The 20,471-nt window shown below is 30.0% G+C and overlaps 10 protein-coding genes across 10 annotated transcripts; 6 read left to right on the top strand and 4 right to left on the bottom strand. All coding sequences in view use genetic code 12, as the record gives it.

Moving 5' to 3' along the window:
- Positions 1–563: 563 nt before the first annotated feature.
- Positions 564–988, top strand: MED22 (Med22p; the record flags this gene model as incomplete). The annotated part of the gene is made up of 2 exons (XM_064905629.1): positions 564–591; positions 660–988. The coding sequence occupies 2 exons, from the start codon at positions 564–566 to the stop codon at positions 986–988; spliced, it is 357 nt and encodes a 118-aa protein (XP_064764819.1).
- On the bottom strand, positions 933–2,885 carry CTA9 (Cta9p). The gene has a single exon (XM_064904357.1). The coding sequence runs from the start codon at positions 2,641–2,643 to the stop codon at positions 1,081–1,083; it is 1,563 nt and encodes a 520-aa protein (XP_064764818.1). The 5' UTR covers positions 2,644–2,885; the 3' UTR covers positions 933–1,080.
- Positions 2,886–3,673, top strand: TRS20 (TRAPP subunit). Its single transcript, XM_064904352.1, has one exon. The coding sequence runs from the start codon at positions 3,128–3,130 to the stop codon at positions 3,638–3,640; it is 513 nt and encodes a 170-aa protein (XP_064764817.1). The 5' UTR covers positions 2,886–3,127; the 3' UTR covers positions 3,641–3,673.
- On the bottom strand, positions 3,674–6,018 carry DFJ63DRAFT_24689 (uncharacterized protein). Its single transcript, XM_064904355.1, has one exon. The coding sequence runs from the start codon at positions 5,612–5,614 to the stop codon at positions 3,707–3,709; it is 1,908 nt and encodes a 635-aa protein (XP_064764816.1). The 5' UTR covers positions 5,615–6,018; the 3' UTR covers positions 3,674–3,706.
- On the bottom strand, positions 5,816–7,567 carry DFJ63DRAFT_24721 (uncharacterized protein). Its single transcript, XM_064904356.1, has one exon. It carries the CDS (start codon positions 7,386–7,388, stop codon positions 6,018–6,020), a length of 1,371 nt encoding a protein of 456 aa, XP_064764815.1. The 5' UTR covers positions 7,389–7,567; the 3' UTR covers positions 5,816–6,017.
- A 279-nt stretch (positions 7,568–7,846) lies between these two features.
- STB5 (Stb5p) lies at positions 7,847–10,523 on the bottom strand. Its single transcript, XM_064906728.1, has one exon. The coding sequence runs from the start codon at positions 10,468–10,470 to the stop codon at positions 8,071–8,073; it is 2,400 nt and encodes a 799-aa protein (XP_064764814.1). The 5' UTR covers positions 10,471–10,523; the 3' UTR covers positions 7,847–8,070.
- A 2,418-nt stretch (positions 10,524–12,941) lies between these two features.
- DFJ63DRAFT_332958 (N,N-dimethylaniline monooxygenase) lies at positions 12,942–14,342 on the top strand (the record flags this gene model as incomplete). Its single annotated transcript, XM_064907769.1, has 1 exon — positions 12,942–14,342. One exon carries the CDS (start codon positions 12,942–12,944, stop codon positions 14,340–14,342), a length of 1,401 nt encoding a protein of 466 aa, XP_064764813.1.
- A 93-nt stretch (positions 14,343–14,435) lies between these two features.
- On the top strand, positions 14,436–16,731 carry DFJ63DRAFT_24018 (uncharacterized protein). The gene has a single exon (XM_064904314.1). The coding sequence runs from the start codon at positions 14,528–14,530 to the stop codon at positions 16,388–16,390; it is 1,863 nt and encodes a 620-aa protein (XP_064764812.1). The 5' UTR covers positions 14,436–14,527; the 3' UTR covers positions 16,391–16,731.
- On the top strand, positions 16,731–19,468 carry ZCF17 (Zcf17p). Its single transcript, XM_064904347.1, has one exon. The coding sequence runs from the start codon at positions 17,072–17,074 to the stop codon at positions 19,403–19,405; it is 2,334 nt and encodes a 777-aa protein (XP_064764811.1). The 5' UTR covers positions 16,731–17,071; the 3' UTR covers positions 19,406–19,468.
- A 154-nt stretch (positions 19,469–19,622) lies between these two features.
- DFJ63DRAFT_332956 (exosome non-catalytic core subunit) lies at positions 19,623–20,438 on the top strand (the record flags this gene model as incomplete). Its single annotated transcript, XM_064907768.1, has 1 exon — positions 19,623–20,438. The coding sequence occupies one exon, from the start codon at positions 19,623–19,625 to the stop codon at positions 20,436–20,438; it is 816 nt and encodes a 271-aa protein (XP_064764810.1).
- Between the last annotated feature and the right edge of the window lie 33 nt (positions 20,439–20,471).

Below are 20,471 nucleotides of genomic sequence, written 5' to 3'. Positions count from 1 at the left end.
AAAAAAAAAAGCCGTTAAAAAAAAAAATGGTTACACTCTCATCCTAAATAGGCAATTAGGTTTCAGATTTGGTTGATGTCAATGATCAAAGCATAGATGGTGGTAATAGGATAGATAACGTGATTTATAATGATTTATCATTTGCATTGTCAATGCAAATTTGTAGCAACTGTTAGTTTTCATTTGGATTATGGTAGTGTTTATTTAGTAGTATAGGATAGATTGCAATTCGGTGAAACAACTCCGGATGAACTGGATCTCACTATGAACTATCAACGACCGAGTATACATACAAAACTATTGAATAAAGTAAGATGTCTAGTCTAGAATCCTTGAGTCTTGAAATGACATGTCATAACACCTGAAATACCATATGTTTAGACTCAACTGTCTGGTTTAACTTACAATACATGAGTTTACTATTGCTGCATGGATGTTTTAGTATCACCTCAAATACCAAAACAAGAAATATCAAACTCAAATATGAAAGTCGAACGGTGATCAATATAATATTACATACAACCCACCTAATTTCATATATAATCCCAGAATAAACTTATACAATGCAACCGCAATCTATAGCGTTATTACGTAAGTATCTTTTTAAGATTCAGAAAACAACTTGTACCACCATATATGCTAACGTTTAATCCTTTTAGAACGAATCGATTATGATGTTGAACAAATACTACAAAAGTTCCAACATATCTTTGAAGTATCACGAAATCAAGATAAACCCAAGGAATTACTCGCAGTAGAGTCCTTGACCATCGAATCTGATGCATTGACTATCATACGATATTGTGAAGATTTATTATCCATTTCTCGAGCTGTCAAAGAAACTTGGTGTTTAGGAACTTTAAAAGTAACGAATGAAGACGATAAATTCATTAACGAAAAGGAATTAGATAAGATATTCAATAAATTCAATACTTTAACTGATCAAATAGCTCAATTTCAAGAAAAATCACAATTATCTACAGTATAATACATATAAGATCGTTCACATTCATTCATTAAATTAAATAATATAATTTTACATAGTCATTTTGTTTTTGTTTTGGTTCACCATCACCATTATTATTCCAAACCTGGACTTACTTGCTTACTATTTGATCTAAAGATTGGTGGAGGAGGAGGTAATATAGGTGTAATATCAGTCTTTTTCTTTTCTTCAAATAGATCAACAAATTTTTGAACTTTTCCAACTTTAATGAATCGGAATTTTTTATCTTCTTTGATAAATGAAGGTACAGTAGGTGATCTATCCCGATAAGCATACTCCAATCCGGTGGTATCATCACTATTTATAAAGGATAAAGATGCAGTTGATGTCATTCTTGATACTGTTTTGTTGTTTGTGGTAGCTTTGGTTGGAGAAAGATAACTCAAGTATGACAGTTGTCTAGTCAATGTTTTGGCTGGTGTCATTGGTGGTGATATTATTTCAGTGGAATTTCCATTTCCATTAATATTTGTATTTTCATTTTGATTGATATTAAGTCTTAATTGTATTGGAGGTTGTAAGTGTTGTAAATCATCCAATATATATCTATTAATATCATCATGTTCACTATCATGTTCATCATCATCGATATCAACAAAATCAATATCATCATTTAAATCATTATGTCTTAAATTATTTAAGTTTTCAATAAATGAATCACTTTTCTTTTCTTCTTTAATTGTAGAAAGGATGGTTTTCGGTAATAATTTAGAAGCAGTCTTAACTGAAAATCCAATATCATCATAATCTTCATCATGTGAAATATATCGTATAGTATCATTTGAATTTAACAAGAGTAAATCTTGGAAATCATCTTCCACTTGTTTTCTATCAACTTCATCATCTTCTTCTTCGTCATCATCATACAAGAAGGTCTTTCCACCCACAACACTTTCATTTTCACTTCCTTCTAAAGTCGAATCATTAAATAAAGTATCAGTAGTATATTTACTAATCTCTTGTGGGGTAGGATAACCATCCTCATCTTCAACTATTGAAGTTTCAGGGAATGGTAAAGGTGTCACTAAGTTCTTATTCACTTCCTTAATGAATTTCAATGTGATATACTTTTCAATTTGACATAATAAGATTGATTTACATAATAATAAAATAGTATAATTTTCATCTTTGACAAAATCTATAATAATGGGTGAATCATGATTAAACACATTGAAAGTTAATAATTTCAATGTGATATTAATGATGAAGATTTCTTTTGATTTAAGAACATAAGGTTGGATCCCCTTATAATTTTCTGTATTACCATTTTTAAAAATCAATTGATCCGATTTCATGATTTCAAAATCAATATGTTCAGGTTTAGCTAAACATATATGATTTTCATGTATAAGGTCTGAAGGTTTGAAACTTGGATTGTATAATAAAAGGGTATTCAATTCTATATTAATGTTGAATTCGATATTCTCGGTTGTTAGACTAATTACATGTTCTTCTTCTTCATCATCATTGTTATGGTCTTTAACGTGTTGTTGTTTATCTCGAATTGATAAATATTCATGAGATAATTGATCCACTTTATCAGGAATATCGGAAGAAAAGATGAAATTAGGTCTATCTAGATCATGAGTATTATAATGATAATGTTTTCTTTGGTACGCCACCCCTCGACTCATCATTATTCACGGTATTATCTCGAGTAAGGTTGTACAAATGGTTTTGATAATAATATTGGGTTGTTATGGTGTACAAAGAACACAAAACAAGGTGATTTAATAATGCAAAAATTCAAATTAAATGACAAACTCGAACTCTAACTGCTCTAAGCAAAGGTATATGATAGTTTAAAGTCAATAACAATAGGTAAATGTAGACTTCTGATAGGAATTGAATGGTAATAATTTACGATATTAATTAATTATATTATTTGTTATGTTTTTTTTTTCCCTCTCTAAATTTGAGTTGATTCTAAACATAACAAAAACATTCTCAACCAGCAAAATTAAACTAAACTGTAAAAAGTTATATTTTTGCTGGTTTAATGCAACCTGTAAAAAAAAGAGCAGATTTCCAAAAATTGATTTTAACCAGTATCAAAATCATAAATCATAACTCGTATCAACTATACTGAATTTAACAGAACAGATTAATTTTTTAGGTACCATGTCGTCATATTACTTTACTATCATTGGAACTCGAGATAATCCATTATACGAGGTTGAGTTTTCATCTTTCAAACCATCATCTTCATCATCTTCATCTGCTATATCGTCATCTTCAGCCGGGTCAAATCAACCTCATATACCAGGTAAATCTCAATTCACCCCTAAAGTTCGAGAAATCTTACCCTTCATAGCGAATTCATCATTGGATATCATAGAGGATAGTCAATGGAGTACGAATCAATTCAATCTTGGTCGCATCGATTCATTCTATGGATTATTGGTTAATGCCTTTATAACGCAAGGAAACATAAAATTCATCTTATGTTATGATAATCCAAGTAATGCAAGTAGTTCCCAAAAGTATGATGAGAATTTAATAAGACAATTCTTTATAGATGTCAATGATTTATACGTCAAATGTTTATTAAATCCATTTTATTCAGTTAATGATGCTATAATATCATCTGATTTCGATTTAAAAGTTAAATTATTAGCTAGGAAATATTTATAAATTATGAATTTTTATAAATTAAATGTATATATACAAGGTTTCTATTAATTATAACTACTTTATTAACTATGGTTTTGGTTCATCAGCCAAGGCCTTTTCAGTTTCAATGGTATAATTACCAAATTCATCTTCAACAATGATTTCACTCTCTTTAAGAGTATTGAACATATCTTGAGGAATCCATCCTCCAGTAGCAGCAAATGGACTCGACACCACTTCTAATTGATACTCTTCTAATTCAGTTTGATGTTGATCTAAATATTCAGCACTATACTTTATAGGGAATTCATTTTCACTACTATTACATAATTCATTGGCAACATATGCTTCCCACATAGCCTGTAATTGAATAATACTTCCTTCCACATATAAATAATCCTTATCAGTCTTTAATTCTAAAGCTTGAACATAAGGACCCTTTAATGCTTTGATATGAGGAGATGCAATGGCAATTAAATCATGTCTCTTTGAATTTAATTCTAATTCCCATAATCTTTCATTTCTAGTTTTGTAATACATGAATTGATATTGTTGTTTTTCAACTTCATCCATTTCAGCATATCCTGGAATATCTTGTTCTAAATCATAAATCTTGGCTCCATTATAAGTAAGGAAATTTGGATAATTAGTAAAGATGAATGGTTTTATAGTGGAATATTCAAAATCAATGAAATAATATTCATCATCTTTTTCAATAACATTAAGAGGATCTAAATCAGGAGCGAATAATCTTGGTTTGAATAATTCATCCACATTCATGATTGATTTGGAATTTGAATTGAATAATTTTGAACTTATGGTTTTAAAATTCTCAAATGCTGTGATCTGTTTATGAATTAAATCTTCATTTTCAACTACCTTAGCTGAATCAGCTTGTGATAAAGAGAATCTTGTTTTCAAGTTTTCTAATTCAATAGCAGCAATCGATGTGATTAATTCCAGGGGTTTATCGGAATCCCAAGGACCATTTAATTCATTAATTTGTTTGGCAGATAATAAATTCTTATGCTTAGAGAATGATTTTTCAATACTTGAACCGATTCTCCATCTATCCTTTAAATCAGGATTGGTTTCTCCTTCATATGGTAAATCATTAGCTTGTAATGGAGTCACATCATTTTTGAAATATAATGAACCAAATTTATTAAACGTGATTGATAAGAGTTTATCTTGGAATTCTGAAATTGGAGTGATGACCGATTTTAAATCAGATTCTGATTGTTCCGAATCAGCAGCTAATGGATTCCATTTCTTCATTAATAAATCTCCTGGAATGAATTCCATTAAGATGAATGGAGAATTTAAATTATTTAATTTGGAATCACTATAAGCAATCACTTTTGGAACCTTTAAATTCAATTTCAAATCTAAGAAGTCTAAAGTAGCAACTTCACTCTTAATCTTTTGAGAGATTGAGAATTCAGATTCTAATTTATATGGAATTCTTAATACTAATTCTTTACCATTGGCTAAAGTAAGTTTATAAATTCTATGATGTTTACCTTCATGAATACTTGCGATTGATTTAATTGGCATCACAGCATTACTAACTTTTTCACCAATTAATTCCTCACTTAAATTATGATTTAAAATCACAGTTCCATCATTCAATTGTTTAGGTTTAGAGATTTCAGTTGATGAAATTGATGATCTAATACTATTGATATCTTGGAATAATTTACTAATCCCTTCAATGGAAAACTTGGTTTCTCTTCTTAATTTCTCCAACTTATCATTCTTTAACCATGAACCCCAACTATATTGGAAAAATTGATTACGATTTGGATCTTTTGAATCAGATAATTTGGTGAATATTTCTTGAGGTGGTTGATTATTATTACTTGATTGAAATCTTACTGATTGAACTTTAGGTGACGAAATTTTTGAAACTGAAGCTAAAACAGATCTAGATTGATGGGATTTGATACCATTGATCAATATTGATCCATTAACTCTACCTAATGATCTCAACATCGTTATTCTTATTGCTTAATCTTATGACTAAACTGATCTATTGACAAATTGTTGAAAAATTAGTCCAAAAAAAAAAATTATAGCGATCGATGTTTTCACGTGACTCAAATTTTTGTCTGCAAAAACCTATTACTTTCATACTGGAATGGATAAAGTTTTATATTAAATAGGCTAAATTAAAATAAATAAATAAAATGAACTAATAAATAATAAGAATGAGGGATACATTAACAAACAAAACCAATATACTAGACAAAAACAATCCCAAAGACAAAACAAGACAAGACGAGGTAAAGGCAAGGCAAGGCAAGACAAGACAATCCCTCAATGAAAGAGCATAATGACGGTAATAAAAAGCAAAACGATGGAATAAACCAATTCTAATTGATTCAGCATACTTTGCTTACTTCTTTCCAGTTATACTATCTGTATTAATCAAGTTAATTTTTTCATTTAATGTTACAGGTGGTGGCATTTTATAATCTTTAGGTAAATTATGTTCAAATATTCTTTGTGATCTTTCCCCTCCTAATCCAGGTTCACCATCTAATTCAGCTTGAGTGGTTAACATTGAATATTCACTTTGATCATTATCTTGTAATATTGAATCTGTAGTTGAAACCCTCATAGGAGTTTGACTTGGCGATGGTTCTGGAATTGAAGATTTAGGGTTTGAAGTTGATAAAGGTGATTTATATTGTTTTAAATTATTATTTAAGGCAGTTGAATCGGATCCAGTGGATATGGGTGCAGATGGTTGACTTCTTTGTTGTTGTTGTTGTTGTTGTTGCTGTTGTTGAGAGTGAATCATATTGGAAATAATATTACTAGAATAAGTAGTTGGGCCATGTCTATGTAATCTTTTCCCTTCAATACCATCTTTAGTAGCAGTAGTTGATAAACACGATGTAGTTGAATTTCTCGATAATGATCTTGCAAATGGATCTGGAGTTTGTAAATAATCAGATGGAGGAGGAGTAGAGAAATTAAGATCATCTTCTTTTGTCTTTAAGAAATTATTATTCCGATTATTATTTTCACTATTTGCATTACTGACATGAGTCATTAAATAATCTTCATTTTCATCAGTATATTCTCGTTGATAATCACTTCCGGTTGATGCTAAAGATATATTAGTAGATGAAATATTGGTATCACTATTTCTTGTAAAAGTCTTGGTAGTTGGTTTAACTTGAGGAAATGGTTTTATTAATCGTTGATGTCTCGGGTCTTTAGGAGATGATTTTTTACCTGTATCGATTTCTTCTTGTTCATCATAAACATCACCAGGAGCATAACTTTCTGATAAGGTTCTTAAATTCTTTGATGTGATACTATAGTTTGAGCCATCACGACTTGATCCATCATCATCAATCTCAACGTCTTCATCATCATAGTCTGGAGGATCTTGTTTAGTGAAATCAGAATCAAATTGATTATATTGATGTTGATGATGATGTTGAGTACGTGGATTGGCTTTATTACTAATGGTAGTCGAATTATGATCAGCATATATTATATTATTATCATTGTTGTTGTAATCGTTAGAATTACTTGAATTGAATAAAGGATCGTCATACTGACGTTGTTGCGGTTGTTGTTGGCGATCTCCAACATCGGTATCACCAACATTGATATCCTCACTATCATCATAAGTATCAAAACTAGTATTGTTACCTGAATTGGCGTATTCAAAAGGATCTAAATCATCAGGGGTGTCAAGATTAACCTTCCCACTAAAGATTGACTTGATACTGGCTGCAGGATGCGACATGGCTTATCAGGTACAAGGGGGGAGATGTGTCTAGGGAGGGATGAAGAAACACTTTATACTGAGTTAAACAAATAGTAAATAGGTTAAAAGAGAATATATGAATAGGAAATAATAATCTACATAAATTTTGTATATATAAAATCAAAATCTGATATCATCATCATTCATCAAGCAGCAGCAGTCAGTCAGCCTTGGTCAGTCAGTAACTGTCTGTTCCTTAACTATTTTCTGTTTTCCACCACTAAACCATTTTCCACTCACTCCACTTTTTATTTTCCCCTATGGTCATGAGAAATTAAGAAGACAAAAATAAAAAAGAGAAGACAAAAATTGAAAAAAAAGACAAAACAGACAAAAACTCAAAAAAACTCACTAAATTTACAAAAGAGGGGTGTAAGTAATAAAAATCTCGTTTTGAGGGGTGAGAACGGGAAAAAAAAAAGAAAAATGCTGCACTTTTTTTTTTTTTTTAATTTTGTTTTATTCTTTTTTTTTTGCCTTTTTTTGGTAACATAATTTCAAACATTTTCTCTATTGTTTATCTATTAACAGGAAAATTAAGGTCGAAATCCATATCTTCTAATAATAACAACAATGATAACGTTTAAATCACTAACGATTCAATCTAAGTTTAAATTTGTCTATTTGTATATTTACAGTTTTATTAATTATTAAAGGGGGTCTAACTAAAATGAGACTTTAAATCAAGACTAGAGTGTTGTCTTAACATATTGATGAATGAATTATATGATTCAACTAAGATCGTTTTATTGTTGCGGATATCAACTACCACCAATTTTCCTTGATAAAGATTGATTAAATTGTTAAATATGGTTGAAACTTGATTAACTATCACCCAACTATTGTTATTATTAAATTCTTGTAAGATCTTATAACAATTTATGAAGTTTTGTAAATTGATGGTGTTATAATTATCATTATTATTAATAGTATGATCACTTGTGATGAATTCCAGAGTTTCACATCCATCAATTAGATTTTCAAAATATATAGTACAGATATTAAACAATCGATATAATGACATCCATCCAATGATTAAATTCCCTCCATTTGCTAATTCAAGGGTTTGTTGGAAATAATCTTGACAATATTGCATAATCTTTCTTCGATTGGTATCATTGATAGAACTTGAATGTTGATTAGTGATACTATTATTATTGTTACCATTATTATTACTTGATGATGATGAGGTAGTTGAGGTATTACTTGAATAATAATAAAGATTAGCTAATAAATAATTATAATCTCTCTTGTTTCTAATAGGAAGAAATTCATCTTTAGAATCATCATCAAATCCACCTTTATACCAATAACTTAATTGAGATTCAATTGATTTTTTATCAGCATAACTTATGATTGAATTAGATCTTTTCTTTTTACTTTGCATAATTAACATTTCTAATTGACGAATTCTTAATTGTTTCAGATGTTCAATATTATCATCAATAAGATATGATTCATTAATAGTCATATTCTTATTTAACGTAGCAGTAATCAATCCTTCAATAATATAAATATTTGAACATAATAATTTTAATTGATAATCTTGTTTGAATTGATCAGGTTCAACTAAACTTATTAATCTACTTAATTTACCTGATATTTCCCATGAGATTAATTCAGAACTTTCTAACAAAGAATAAATCCCTAATAATAATAATCTCTTTAAATTATCAATATTCTTACCTCCACTTGTATGATGATGCAATTGATCGTTGGCTAATTCGCGATTTAATAATATAGCTTGTTTGAAGAATTGTTGTGAGATGGAAAACATAGTAGACCCATTTAAATTCTCAATGGCTTTACTTCCAATTGATATTATCATGAATAACTGAAACTTAAAATAATTATCAAGTTGATTTCTATTATATAAGAATTGATGTAAGTAAGTTAAAAATTCTCGTTTTGAAATTATTGGAAAATCAAATGAAAATAATTTAAAATACATATCTCCACAAGTTAATAAAGTTGACTTTTTAACATTAACCACTTCTAAGGATGATGGATTGAATTCAAAATTAAGCGAATCAATAACTACAGATGAAGCTTGATCAACTTCATTGGCTATTTGTGGTGGCCTATAAGAATTATTTTCATTAGTCATGTATGGGTTAGTATTTGAAACATTAACTTGAGATCGTCCATCAAAATATGATACAACAGTTCCATTCGAGCTACTACTCCCCGTCATTATTGTCATAGGAGTAGATGGAATCGATACCGGTCCTGGTGGATGGGGTACAGGCTGTATATTAGTTGGTGGATGTGACATATATGGTTGATATTGACAATTTCTATTCGATATTTCACAATTGTGACAAATTGGAAATTTCCTATCACATAATTGATTAAATTGTTGACAATGAATACAAGGAACTACAGTTATCATTGGTGAATTTGGAATTAAAGGGGGTGTGGGCATATGTTGAGTTGCCATCGCCATTGGTGAATGAACCAACATTTGAGGTAAAAGATGAAGTTGAAGCGGTTGTTGTTGTTGTTGTTGTTGATATTGTTGAGGTGGTGGTACGGGAGAATAGACCATATGTGGTAATTGTTGTTGTTGGAGGGTAGGTGTTTGTTCATATTGATGTGGTGGTTGAGGATATGGGAATAATGATTGTAATGGTTGCAATTGTTGAGGTGGAGGTGGAGATAATGGCTTTAACATTCTAAATTTAGAAAATAATACTGATTGATCATGATTATTATTATTCATAGTTATACTTGGATTAACAATATTGGCATTATTAGGGGGTACGACAGTAGATATTGGATTTAATTTTGTTGGTTTTGATTTTCCAATAACAATATCAGTTAATTGACCATATCTCTTCTTATGTCGTACTCTTCTTTTATGTGGTGGTTCTGAATCATGATGTTCATTGCTTGGTTGATCTTCATCCGACGTGGTTTCATTTTTAGGTGGTGTAGACATATTATTGTTATTATTGTTAATGTTTTCTTGATCACTATCAATCAAACGTGATATAGAAATCCGATTCTGATTTAAATCAGTATCATCCGGTTCTAATTCTTGTTCCTTTTTAATTTCCATAATATCGTGTTATATATACATTTTCTATAGATAAAGGGGTGGCGGTAGAACCTATTGATTATTTTTATATAAAAAAAAATTGAATATTCAACTAACTTTTCGTATTATAAATAAAAATAAATTAATTTTTAAATCGCCAAGATTTATATTAATAGAAGTCTCAGCTTGTTAGTAGGTAGCGGCTTATTTTTTTACCAATCGAGAGTTTTTATTATTTAGCTTCCACTAAAGAAAAATATGCTTGTGACAAGCTGTTAAGCCTATATGCAACAGTTGCATAAAATTTGACCCAGTTGATTGCTTAATTAGATTTAATTTGAAGTATAAGTTTGTCTTGATGTAAAAAATTACACCAATTTTTTTTTAGCTTGTTAGATTTGAACTCAATGCAGTAAAATATAAAAAAAAAAAAACCGAATTGATATTTTAAAAAATAATTTCTGCAATCATTTAAAAAATATTTTTTATATATGACAAAAAAGATAAAAGTTAAAAGTCAATTTATCCATTATGGGTGTATTTTAACATTTTGTGGACCTGTCTCAATTCTGCTGCGAATGGTTTAAATTTTACGAGTGGGGCATCAGTCAGCATAACTTTGAAGTATATTAAGATTTTCTGTAACAATAACAATATGACAAGGGACAAAAGTAAGTGGTATGGGTTTACTCGGCTCTACTCACTGTTATGAAATATGACAGTTTAGCTGGTGTTTAATTCGCTATTGTCTATTTCATCATTACTCACGTATATATATACGTAGAAAATGTTTCTTTTTCTTGATAACGTTTCTTGTCCAACCTATGTCAAAAGTGTAATTTTATCAATCTTCTATAATAGAAGCTTGTAACCCGCTCATAATCATCCACTTTGTAAATCTATTCCTTCTGTACTATAAAACCTCCAATTTCTTTTTTCTCCACTTTAAAGCTGCAGTTAAAAGTTTTGTAACTTGTTTCTTCTTATTCTTTAATTTTCTTTCCTTCGTTTGTTCTCTTTCTTTTTGAAAACAATGGCTCCTTTTAGCCACTCATAACGCTTTTATTACAGCGATATTCTCTTCGGATTCTATTTCTTGGTACAGCATCTATTACGTACCCTACGGCATCCCTGTTCGACGGTCCAAACCACCCCGCTTCTAGGTCAACCAACAATGCCATCCCCATCGCCTTCTGTATGTACTTTTAAACCAAGGATGAACATCATAAAGATCAATTTTTGACACGCGTATTTACCGCAAAAAGCTAACACAAAAGAAAAAAAATTGTCTGTCTGTCTGTCTGTCCTTTTTTCACTCACTCACTTAATGTCTTACACCCCCAATTACCGGTAGTAACCAAAAATAAAATAAAAAATAAAGCCAGCTTCTGAGAACATAATTAAAAGATTAACCAAATTAAAAACAACAAAAAAAAGAAATGTATGCAAATGATGCTTTAATGTACATGGTTTGCTTTACCAAGCGCATTTATAATTTAATACTTACATATTAGCCTCTATAAGATCATTAATGCATTTACGCTTAATCATTACTTTATTATAAATATATTATGTAGATTCAAACTCCTAATTGGCTCGCCAATGTTTATTCAATACTCGCCGATATTCCGGACATATTTAGCGTAAAAAATAGCTGGTGGGTACTTTTCATATCATATTAGGCTTTTTAAACCATGCCATTTTTTCACTAACACTTAAAAGTTAAAATAATTCATATCTATTAAAAGTTAATCTATGGTTTAGATATACTAATTGATGATAATTTTCCTTTTAAGTAGTTTTAACCTCTTTGCTTGCAACTGTTTGTGTAGTTCAAAAGAAGCTATTATTCGCATATCAAAGCCTCTTCGGCAGCAATTAGTTTGGTTTTCTTTTGTGTGTGTGTTAATATGATATATACAGGCACTTTTAAAATAATAAATAATAATTAAATCATATCGTCTAAAAGAAATGTTCTAGTTCCAATTAAGGAGTTGCTACGGCTAGTAACATAATAAGAAGAATCTTAGTAATTCGTTAGGATTATCACAATTTTTTCTGACCGATCAATCTAGAAAACTTATACCGGGTGATATGTACATTCCTAATTAGGCCGTAAGCTAACCTATCTTAGCCTAAACTATAACACATCGAACTTAAACTTTCGCTTCCATAGGAAACATAACCAATAGTTAAATATGCAATGGAATTCCTTGTTCCTTGTTTGTTAGTTTGATAGTTACTTATGAATTATTTATAATAATGATATTTGTCAAAAATTTTGTCAATTTTTAGACTCTTTTATTTTTTGTTTGTGGTCCTGTCAATGTTCTTTTTTTTTCTGGTTATCTATCAAAATTAAATTAACAAGCCACAGTTAGTATCAGCTAATTTTGTGATATAGAAAGGTTAAAGAGGGTTCACCGGTTCTTTTTTGATGTAGATTTTTTTTATATGAATTGACCTTATCATAATCATTCCTGGTGCTATAGATGACATATTCCAAAATTGCTGTAATAGGTGGCGGTCCATCGGGGTTGGCTGTCGCAAAAGCGCTTGCGCTAGAGCCGGTTGATTTTGAAACCATTGATCTATTCGAAAGAAGAGACGATGTAGGTGGTGTATGGTATTTTGGAGGTAATAAATCAAATTTAACCCCTCTTATTCCTTCATTGACTCCTAATTCTTTTGATTATGATGAAAATACAAATGTTAATGATACTTTTACATCACCCATGTATAAATATTTAGAAACTAATATTCCAGGAAAAATTATGGAATATGAAGACCTACATTTTAGTGATGATTTACCATCTTTCCCATCCAGAGATGATGTTTTTGATTATATCAAATACTATTCTAAATCAATTCCATCTGGAAAAGTCAATTGGCATTTTAATTCTAATATAGTATCCTTAACAAAGATAAATCCAACAACTTGGGAAATTGTTGGGAAATCAACCATTGCCCCTTATAATCAATTCATTAAAACCTATGATGCAGTAGTCATTGCCAATGGACACTTTGGAATTCCATTCATACCTGATGTCAAGGGATTATCTCATTGGAATCTACAAGAACCTGGATCAATCACGCATGCTAAATATTATAATGATCCTCAACCTTTTAAGGATAAAACGGTTCTTATCATTGGGAATTTCGCAAGTGGTCAAGATATATCAGTTCAATTATTAGTAAATGCCAAACAGATATATGTTTCGATCAAAGATGTGGAAGATTCTGCAAGTCAGTTAACTGATACCAATGACTTAATCAAATATATTGGATTAGTTGAGGAATATAACTATGATTCAAATCGATCCGTTAAAACCGTTGATAATCAAATAATTGAAAATATCGATGTGGTTATATTTTGTACTGGTTATTTATATAGTATACCATTTTTAAAATCATATCCCGATTTAATCACTGATGGTAATCAGATTCATCAAGTTTACAAGCAAACATTCTATATCCCAGATCCATCATTATCACTTCCTGGATTAAGTAAGAATGTTATTCCTATGCCAATAGCTGAATCCGAAGGTGCAATCATTGCTCGTTATTATTCTGGAAGATGGAAATTACCATCTCAAGAAGATATGCAAGTTGAGTATGAGGCAGAGATAAAGGAAAGAGGGACTGGAAAGGCCTTTCATAGTTTACCATATCCTGTAGATGTTGCATTTTATAAATCCTTACAAAAGATTATTGATGATAATAAGTTAGGTGATGAAGGATTAATTGCACCTATATGGCACGATTCAAGGACTCAATTGAGAGCTGAATGTTCTCCGCTCAAGAAGGAAAGAGTTAAAATAGCAGTGGAGCATGCTCTTAAATTGAGAGAACAAGGAGAGGCTACATTCAGTCTTCCTGATGCAACTCTATAGATTAATAATATAGATAGACATTTAGATAATTCTCTTATAACTAATTTTTTTGTGAGTGTGATTCCCAAATAGGAAATTGCTGCCAAATTTTAAAAAATGTTCATTAAAATTGATTGATTAACTTGTTTATACACCTTCTTCTTCCACATAATCAACACATTCATATCAATCAATCAATCAATCAAATGCAAAAGTCTCAGGATATGCTCTCCAAGATAACTGAGGGGCAATCAAAAGCTTTGATTCATAATTTAATCTCAATTTCCTTACACTGCATCTCATTTTTAAGATGTATATTTGATGATGACTTTTATGAAGACAGCAGTTTTATACCAAAGGATAAATCAATTGAAGGATTTAGGGTTAGTGCAGGTCGAACCAGAAGAGTGAAGACAAAGAGTTTGATCAAAGGTTCGTCTCCTGAAAGTGATGCATTTATTGATTGGATCGACCAAGGGATTTATCAAGCTTTAGATTTAAAATATTTGAAAACTGTTCAATTCTCAATATATTTAGATAAAGCTCACCCAGAACAGCTTATTGAATGCTATTTGCTTTCAATTGATTATGATGAAGAATCAATAATGATTGATTCAAAATTGGACGGATCTAAAATACAGTCATCATCAAGTAATCATTTAAATGCAAGGGAACAGGTAATGCAAGTGATTAAAAGTCTTATCGTTTTAACTCAAAGTTTAGAACCGTTACCTGATCAGAATTACATATCTATCAGATTATTATATAATGATTCTTGTCCTCCAGATTATCAACCTCCGTTGTTCAAAGATGATTCTAATTCGATGGCCAATGTTATATTTATTGATAAAGCAAGGAAAGCTGTTGATAATATTGGAACTGTTTCTACTGGATTCATCAACTCTAATATCAATGTAATATCTGCTTTTGGACAAGACTTAGAAGCTACCATTGAAGTAGATCCCCTAGATATGGATATTGATAATGATGTTTCAGATACTTCTATCTTTTCCTCAATTGAAATACCAGAGTCGGATCATACTGATGAAAGTGATACGTCCCTTCATTTACTGGATTTATTAATCCCCAAATCCAAGAATGTTGAACCCACACAATTGTTAACAGAAGTATCCAAACTGATTGAAGAACCTTTAGAAGAAGTACTGCTGCAAAACCCAGAAGTATTGTCTTGTGTGTCTAATTGCAGATCAAACAACACAATAAGTTGTATTTCGTGTAAAAGAGATATCATTCCCATTTGTTATGGAAATAACTATTATAACGACTTGAAATTAATAAAATGCTATGCCTGTTGCTTTGAAGGAGACATCATAGATTCCGATTTATTCCTTTTAATGAAATTAAGGTTTTTATGGGATCATATGCTTCAAAATGAATTTCCCACCTCCATGCAAATGTATAAGCTTTTGAGTTTGAAATTAGGTAATGCAAGTGATGACAAGATAATGGAAACAATTTTGAATTTATTCTTTCAACAAAATATTTTAATTGTGAACGATAAAATGATTTTGAAACCTAATTCAACTGAATTTGTGCTTGGCTTTGGAATATTCATCCCTCTTACTGCAAATATTGAATCTAGAAATGAATTCTTATCAATGAATGAGGAATATTTTGTATCATTTGTACCCAGAATGAAGTTCAAATTTCCATTTTTACATTATAAACAAGAGTTTGCCAAGATAATATTTCCTAATTTCGCAACTACAAGGAAGGAAGCTGTCATTAAAAATTTAAAAAAATTTAGATCATGCTTAAAACAACAACATTTATTGGTTGCAGATATTGATGATGATGACCCAATAGAATCAAGCAGTCAAAATTCACAGTATGCCACTCCTGAAAGGAGTATGAGGTCAAATTTAAGTAAACTAAGTCTCTCACCAAATAAGGTTTGTACAGATGAAATTGAAGACCTTAGCTTCGAGGATTCATTGTTGTTTCTATCACAACCACAAGAAGAAAAGGGGTTTCCTAAAAAGAGACCCTCTGAATTCCAGATACATGCACCTCAACCCAAAGCTAGGAAAATTAGCATTAATATTTAGCTATTATCAAAGTTTCTAAAAATACGACCACTTAAATCAATGGCGAATCTTTACGTCAATTCAAATCATCATGTATATCACCGTATTCCAAACGTGGTTCTGAGTCTAGATGTCAAATCTCGAATAACTCCATGGCATTTTATGTTGCTAAAGTTACGTCTCTAACTATAAAAATGTAACATAAACTTAAAAAGGCATAATTTAAGGTATCATTTTATCACGTGCTCGTATTTTCCTAAAAAGAAATTTCAATTTTGTTTATGTGGCGGATGACTTTCGTGTCGTATCTTACATTACTTTTTGTCTAGTCTCATTTTAACTCTAAATTTAATTTGTCATATAGACGTCGGTCGCATAATTTGTTATAATCAGAATTAGCTGGGACGTAATTAGGTATTTATTTGGAATTGCGTGTATGTCAGATTTTTCTTTCTTTATTTTTTTTTTTGGTTCTCTTCCTATTATTGTTAAAAGATCAAAATTCTATATATATTCAGCCTAAGCCTAATCAGAAAAAGTTCAAGAAGTCCTAGAATTTCCATCAGATATTAGTTTGATTTATACCTAGCATCAACGTTGTTTGAATTTTCGTTTAATTTTTTTCTTATTTTGTTTTCTAGAAGTTTGTTGATATTTGATACTGAAATTCATCTTTGAAATTTGATATATTAATCAAGTGTGATGTCTGTTCAGAAGAAAAATCCAGTAACAGCCACCAGAAGGAAGCATACAAATTCAAAGCTTGGTTGCTTGAACTGTAAAAGAAAGAAAATAAGATGCAATGAACAATTACCTGTTTGTGGAAACTGTTTAAAAGGTAAAAAGGAAACATGCTCATATCTAAGTTTAAGTGAACCAGAAATCGATAGAATCAAGTTAACCCATTCCTTAAGAAATAGTCAGAATAAACTATTAAATCAAGATTATAGATTACCTACCTCATCATCAAATCATAAACATCAAACCCAACTGCATGAAACATATGAAAACAAAACTGATAATTATGATCAAGAACATATATCAAATAAGAAAATATCATTAGAAATAAAATTTGAATTAAGTAAACTTCCATTAAGATTCCCATCCATATCATATCCTCCGGTTCAATTTGATAATTTGACTGTTAATGATTTTTCACAAGAGTTCCGTTTATTGCAAGATTCGTCATCAGACGAAGAAGCAAGAGGTCGTAAAATTAATCGGAACAAATTGCCAAATGGAGTTTTCCAACCTGCTACCTTTAAAAAACTTGAAATCAATAAAGTCTTTCGTAAGAGCTTTGCTAATAAGACCAAAGTTAATAATGGTAATGATTTAAATTTCCATATTTTCATTGGTAAAATTAATATATTAGATTTTTTTAATGATTATTTAATTGATATGTCATCCGCCCATTGGCCATATTCTGAAATAGTGTGTGATACATTCATTTGTTTAGGAGAAACTGTTATTTTAAATCAATTTCATCAATCATCCAAATATAATTGGAGATTTAAACGAGATAGAAGTTTGAATTTTGTTGAAGAATTTGAAAAGAAATGTTTTGAAAATCATGGTGCAATGTTAACTAAATTAAGACGAGGAATTATTCAATTTCAAGATATTGAAGGTTCAGCAAAGAATCTGCAAGAAATGGGATATGTTTCATCCTTATTGGGATATTCAAGTTTTTTCCTTATCTTTTCAATTATAATGTTAAAATTTAGTGCTGAAAGTTATCTTAATTCATCAAGGGGTATATTTGCTGTATTTGAAATTTATTCTAAAAGTATAGTAGAAAACAAATTAGTTCCTAGTCCCTTATATCAATTTTTGCTGAGAAATATGCAATATAATATCTCCAGTATAAATATTCCTTCATATGATCCACAATTCTTAGTTGAATTAGAGTCTAACTTAAACCAATTACATTTTATTTATAATCACGATTTAAGATTTAAAGATGATTGTAATAATTTGGCTCTTGAAAAGATACGATTCCAATATAATAATTTAGTGGAATTTTTTAAAGTTAAATTAATGCCGATAATTTTCAAAACAAGAAATGAAAAATATGTTACTACATATTCACCTACTACAATTTATGAAATATTAAATGCTTGGTTTTCTATATTCCCCACTGAATCTATATCATATAATCCTCAAGTTAGTCAATCAGCTTATTCTCAAGATGATTCAAAATTTGTCAATGATTTAACAACCACATTATACATGTATTATCAAGGTGTTTCAGCTTCTTTAAGTGCCGTTTTTCCTGCCTGTAAATATTTATATGGGATGAATTATATGTTACCATCTTCTACATCATTTTATCATGATAGAAAGGTTATGGAAACAAGTAAATCGAATCCATATTTACAACAATATTTCAATTTCCCTGTTGATGGATTATTACAACGTCATAATTATTATACCATGAGGGTATTTTCATTTTTTAATAGAAGAAATATCTTTTATCAAAATCATTTGGTTTGGTCATCTAATCCGTATAATGAATATTTAAGAGCTAATCGATTCAAATCTAGAATTTTAGTGGATTCTTATGAAGTTCCAATCAAGAGTTTTAATACTACTTTGATCCGTCCAGAACATTATCCTACTAAAGTTGATCACAACAATAATAGCAATAATAGTAATAATTTCAATCATAATAATCGTGCTATTAGTTTTAATGGTGGTAGTGATAAGGTTTCAGATCAAAGTTTCATTAAAAAGGCAGTACCAACTCCTATAAGAACTACGTTAGGTAATGGAAACACATCAAAGGAAATGGCTAATTTTGTATTCACAAGAAGAGATGAAACCATGATTCAAAAATTATATACTCGTAATATTGAAACATTAAATTTCTTTGATCTGAATTCAATTTTACAATTTGATTATCAATCCATGTTATTATTAAGAGATTATCGTCCTGGAGAAGAATTAGATGCCAATAGTCATAATGAATTAGGTATTGAAGATATTCAAGAATATTATGAAGATAAAACTATTATATTGAATAGTTTACATTAGGGAGTAGGTATATATGTATATATAAGATTATTTATAGATAAATGAATGTAATGATTAGAAGATCATTGTAGATGTTAAAATTTCGCAGTCAAAAGAAGTAGTGGTGAATGTCGCAAAAGGAAAAGGTGACATGTACGACATTACCAATCATATATGAAAAAAAAATAGTTGATGGATGGAAATACATCTATTACTGCTAGAGAAGATCATCATCAGAATGTCTGAAATAATACTACCAGGAGACAAACTACCGATCCATAGAGCTTTAGTTCAAGAAGATCCAGAAAATGAAGCTGGATCCAATATAACGATTGGACCAGGATTATATAAAAGCATCAACTCCAAACAAATCATACCTACTCAAGCTGGGATTTTTGAATCAAAAACAATCAAGAGACATGAACAATTATATTACATCGAGAGTAATAGTAGTCGATACATACCGCAAACCAATGATTATGTGATTGGAGTCATCACTGGTGTCATTGGAGGTGAGAGTTATAAAGTTTCCTTACAAGATTTTTCCAATCCAGTGATATTATCAATGATGGCATTTCCAAATGCTACTAAGAAGAATAGACCTAATTTACAAAATGGTCAGATTGTGTATGCCAGAGTTTCAAATGCAGGTAATGAGATAGAGACTGAATTGGAATGTATAGATCCTACTACTGGTAAAGATGGAGGGTTTGGATTATTGGACGAATCTGGATTTTTATTCAATGTGAAAAGTTTAAATTATACTCGAGAATTATTATTTAATCCTAATTCAACTATCTTAGAGAAATTAAGTTCAAGATGTAAATTTGAAATTGCTATTGGGATTAATGGTAAGATTTGGATTAAATGTGGTGATGGATTGAATTTAAATAAAATGGAAGTTGAAGATGATAATGGTTCAAGCACAGTAAGTAATGATTCTAGTAAGGATATTAAAGTTACATTAGCTGCTGTTAAGTATATTACTCAATGTCAACACTCTTCACCAGATCAATTTGATAATATCTTACAACAATCATTCAAGGATATATAGGTTTGTAAAAGTTGTTCTTTTGTATAGTATAAT

The sequence above is a fragment of the Scheffersomyces coipomensis genome (genome assembly GCF_036884675.1).
Source record: "Scheffersomyces coipomensis strain NRRL Y-17651 chromosome Unknown DFJ63scaffold_1, whole genome shotgun sequence".
Classification (NCBI taxonomy): Eukaryota; Fungi; Ascomycota; class Pichiomycetes; order Serinales; family Debaryomycetaceae; genus Scheffersomyces; species Scheffersomyces coipomensis.
Note: the sequence above shows the minus strand (reverse complement) of the source record. Positions and strands in the feature narration are given on the sequence as shown.